Source organism: Borostomias antarcticus (genome assembly GCF_949987555.1).
Source record: "Borostomias antarcticus genome assembly, chromosome: 21".
NCBI lineage: Eukaryota > Metazoa > Chordata > Actinopteri > Stomiiformes > Stomiidae > Borostomias > Borostomias antarcticus.
In genome coordinates this window covers 20154168-20158808 of record NC_140254.1, presented here as the reverse complement: position 1 = coordinate 20158808, position 4641 = coordinate 20154168, and the positions used below count along the sequence as shown (strand labels likewise).

Below are 4641 nucleotides of genomic sequence, written 5' to 3'. Positions count from 1 at the left end.
CAGTAGGTCAAGACAAGTGTCACAAGAGTACCTGCAGCCGTGAGTAGTGAAAAAATTAGCGAAAACGAGGTCAGTGAGTTAGTAGCAAGAAAGGGATCAACATCTGTGATTTGGGAGCATTTTGGTTATTATATATTAATATTATATATTAAAAATAATCGTAATTATTAATCGCAATTACCATTTTGAAGCAAATAATGGCAATTATTATCTTTTGTCATAATCATGCAGCCCTACATTGGGTAAACGTTATTCAGGGCGCTTTCACACCTAAAGGTCTAGACCAAGGTCCGAACCAGAATCCCGTTTGGCGCTTTCACATTTGTTATTTTTTATTGATTAGTTCCATAACTTTCGCTTTCACACCAGCGGACAAGGATTTTTGGTGGCAGACCTACATTATGTCGTCATCGCTTGCATGGGGGTGCGTCTCCCTATACTTGACACTGATTGGTTTGTGGATGCACGCGCGTCTGTTTGATCCGAAAGTGCGGACCTTTGATTTCACATTAGGCAGCAGCGAACCTCGGTTCGAGCCGAGACCACCTCTTGAGGTCGGACCAGAGACCAGAGTCTTTGACCCGCGCACCGTCGGTGGACCAGGAGGGTTCACACCTGTCAGATGGTTCAGATCAAACTGGAAAGTCTGAAAGTCCGGACTAAACAACGTAGGTGTGAAAGGGTCCTAAGGGCAGCGGGTCCTAAGTGTGAAAGGGTCCTAAGGGCCGTGGGTCCTAAGTGTGAAAGGGTCCTAAGGGCCGTGGGTCCTAAGAGCAGTGGGTCCTAAGAGCAGTGGGTCCTAAGGGCAGTGGGTCCTAAGGGCAGTGGGTCCTAAGAGCAGTGGTCCTAAGTGTGAAAGGGTCCTAAGGGCCGTGGGTCCTAAGTGTGAAAGGGTCCTAAGGCGTGGGTCCTAAGTGTGAAAGGGTCCTAAGGGCCGTAGGTCCTAAGTGTGAAAGGGTCCTAAGGGCAGCGGGTCCTAAGTGTGAAAGGGTCCTAAGGGCCGTGGGTCCTAAGTGTGAAAGGGTCCTAAGGGCCGTGGGTCCTAAGTGTGAAAGGGTCCTAAGGGCCGTGGGTCCTAAGTGTGAAAGGGTCCTAAGGGCCGTGGGTCCTAAGTGTGAAAGGGTCCTAAGGGCCGTAGGTCCTAAGTGTGAAAGGGTCCTAAGAGCAGTGGGTCCTAAGTGTGAAAGGGTCCTACGGGCAGCGGGTCCTAAGAGCAGTGGGTCCTAAGTGTGAAAGGGTCCTAAGGGCCGTGGGTCCTAAGTGTGAAAGGGTCCTAAGGGCAGTGGGTCCTAAGTGTGAAAGGGTCCTAAGTGTGAAAGGGTCCTAAGTGTGAAAGGGTCCTAGTGTGAAAGGGTCCTAAGGGCAGCGGGTCCTAAGTGTGAAAGGGTCCTAAGGGCAGCGGGTCCTAAGTGTGAAAGGGTCCTAAGGGCCGTGGGTCCTAAGTGTGAAAGGGTCCTAAGGGCCGTGGGTCCTAAGTGTGAAAGGGTCCTAAGGGCAGCGGGTCCTAAGAGCAGTGGGTCCTAAGTGTGAAAGGGTCCTAAGGGCCGTGGGTCCTAAGTGTGAAAGGGTCCTAAGGGCAGTGGGTCCTAAGTGTGAAAGGGTCCTAAGAGCAGTGGGTCCTAAGTGTGAAAGGGTCCTAAGTGTGAAAGGGTCCTAAGGGCAGTGGGTCCTAAGGGCCGTGGGTCCTAAGTGTGAAAGGGTCCTAAGAGCAGTGGGTCCTAAGTGTGAAAGGGTCCTAAGGGCCGTGGGTCCTAAGTGTGAAAGGGTCCTAAGTGTGAAAGGGTCCTAAGGGCAGTGGGTCCTAAGGGCAGCGGGTCCTAAGTGTGAAAGGGTCCTAAGAGCAGTGGGTCCTAAGTGTGAAAGGGTCCTAAGAGCAGTGGGTCCTAAGTGTGAAAGGGTCCTAAGAGCAGTGGGTCCTAAGTGTGAAAGGGTCCTAAGAGCAGTGGGTCCTAAGTGTGAAAGGGTCCTAAGTGTGAAAGGGTCCTAAGAGCCGTGGGTCCTAAGTGTGAAAGGGTCCTAAGGGCAGCGGGTCCTAAGTGTGAAAGGGTCCTAAGGGCCGTGGGTCCTAAGTGTGAAAGGGTCCTAAGAGCAGTGGGTCCTAAGTGTGAAAGGGTCCTAAGTGTGAAAGGGTCCTAAGTGTGAAAGGGTCCTAAGTGTGAAAGGGTCCTAAGGGCAGTGGGTCCTAAGTGTGAAAGGGTCCTACGACGTTGCCGAGCCGTTAGGAAGGTGAGATAAGGACATAGTCAAGACAGAACGGTGGGGATCGTTTTGAGCTTTTATCTGTTTTAACACCAAAGCAAGGTGCACAGGGCAGGAAACAGGGTTGAGGAAACGTTCAGATGACATTTCTGAAGCAGAGGCCCCATTATATAGACAGACCATGGAGAATGACCCAGAACCAGGTCAGAGGACCACGGAGAATGACCTATGACCTAGGACCAGGTCAGAGAGTGGAGAATGACCTATGACCTAGGACCAGGTCAGAGAGTGACCTATGACCTAGGACCAGGTCAGAGAGTGGAGAATGACCTATGACCTAGGACCATGTCAGAGGGTGGAGAATGGACCAGGACGAGGACCAGGCCAGAGGGTGAGTAGGAAGGAAAGTACGAAGAGGCGAGAGGAGGGGTGTTTCTAAGGGAGGAAGAGGAGGGTCTTGAGTTTGTTGATGGTTCGGACATCAAAAGAGCATCAGGAGGTTTGAGCCTCGTCTTATCTGAAGGCCAGGCCATACACAGCACACAGGGCGACAGCTTTAATTAAAGAGAGAGAGGGGGACGGTCGTTGGGGCGCTACCTGCTAATTAACCTGTCTCCCTCGGGTGGGGGGGGGGGGGGGGGGGGGGTGATCGTGGGACAGAGAGAGGAGGAAGGGGACAGTCGGGGGGTGAGGCAGTCTGGAGCCAAACACAAGTCCCTCCAACCCCGCCCCCCCCCCCCCCCCCCCCCCCCCCTCTCTGATCACTCACAGGTACAAAGGATTCCACACAAGGCTTTTCCCAGGGTGCAGAGGGGGGGAACCACTCTTCTTTAAGCAGTCGGGCCCAAAATCGCCCCTGTAGCCACAGCAGCAGCAGGAAATAGGGGAGCCTTTGTCCTCCTCTCTCCTCTCCTCTTCTTAGGAAGAGGGGAGCTTGGGGGGGGGGGGATGGTGAGTGGAGGCGGGTGGGGTTGGGGGGTGACTGCGATGCTAGTGGTGCACAATGGTCCGTGACTACTTACCCCCTGCCACAGAGCCCAGGGTGAACCTGTAGGCGGACTCGGCCACCTGCACCAGGATAGGGCGGGGCGGGGTGACGCCCGACTGAGAGAGAGAGAGAGGGGGGCGGGGGGAGAGAGAGAGGGGGGGGGGAGAGAGAGAGAGGGGGAGGGGAGAGAGAGAGAGAGGGGGGCGGGGGAGAGAGAGAGAGAGGGAGAGAGAGAGCGAGGGGGGGGGGAGAGAGAGAGAGAGAGGGAGAGAGAGAGAGAGAGGGGGGGGGAGAGAGAGAGAGAGGGAGAGAGAGAGTGAGGGGGGGGGGAGAGAGAGAGAGAGAGGAGAGAGAGAGGAGAGAGAGAGAGAGGGGGGGACAGAGACGGAGTGAAAGACAATCAATTTGCGGATTTGCGGACATCTCATCATTTCATCTGAGCATTTAATTACATGTACATGGTACCTGTATCTTGTGCCTCATGTTACATGGTACCTGTATCTTGTGCCTCATGTTTACCTGTGGCAATTATACACAACAGTACAGCTTCTCAAGGTTGTAAACAGTATCTTTTGATAAATATCTGATCATGGAGCGATATAACGTTGTGTGCTTTATCTTCTGCTTGTACTGTACATTTATTTATCTTAATATAATAATAATATAATATAATGTCAATTAGCACCAATTAGTACCAAACATAATTAAATTAGCACTAATTTAGATGAATTAAACTACCACAAAGCAAACCACAACCAAACCACCATGATTATTATAGTTGATTAATTCACTCAAAATCAGAGAATCATTCAGTGATTATGATCCAAACGGCTGATAGTGTTAGCATTAGCCGGAGTCAGCTCCACCTGCCAGAGGTAGCTAACGTTACCTTCTTCCCTGTCTGGTCTGGCCAGCCCTGCGCTCTCGTCCCTGGGGAAGGACAGGTTCAGGAAGGGGGTTGGTGGTGGTGGTGGTGGTGGTGTGTGTGTGGGGGTACTCTCTGGAACAAGTCCACCTGTCAGAGCCTGACTTACCCGCCCCCTCCTCCCCCCCTCCCCTCTCCCCTCCTCCCCCCCTCCTCCCCTCCTCCCCCCCTCCTCCCCCCCTCCCCCAACAAGCAGGAGCCAGAGCCTGGGGAGTGGGACGGAAGAAGAGAGAGAGAGAGAGAGAGAGAGAGAGAGAGAGAGAGAGAGAGAGAGAGAGAGAGAGAGAGAGAGAGAGATGGAATGTGTTGAGGGAGGGAGAGCTACAGCAAGGGAGAGAGAGAGAGAGAGAGAGAGAGAGAGAGAGAGAGGGAATGTGTTGAGGGAGGGAGAGTGAGTAAGGGAGAGAGAGAGAGCTACAGCAAGAGAAAGAGAGAGAGAGAGTGAGAGAGAGAGAGATGGAATGTTTTGAGGGAGGGAGAGTGAGTAAGGGAGAGAGAGAGAGCTACAGCGAGAGAGAGAGAGAGAGAG

At 52.9% G+C, this 4641-nt stretch overlaps 1 protein-coding gene across 1 annotated transcript in view; it reads right to left on the bottom strand.

Annotated features, from left to right (window-relative positions):
* The window catches only part of slc25a13 (solute carrier family 25 member 13), a gene marked incomplete at both ends in the record, with an annotated part of 64094 nt that overhangs the window by 16206 nt on the left and 43247 nt on the right, over nucleotides 1-4641 (bottom strand). Inside the window, 1 exon segment of the mRNA XM_084455050.1 lies at nucleotides 3222-3303. Coding sequence (XP_084311176.1) covers nucleotides 3222-3303 — 82 coding nt within the window.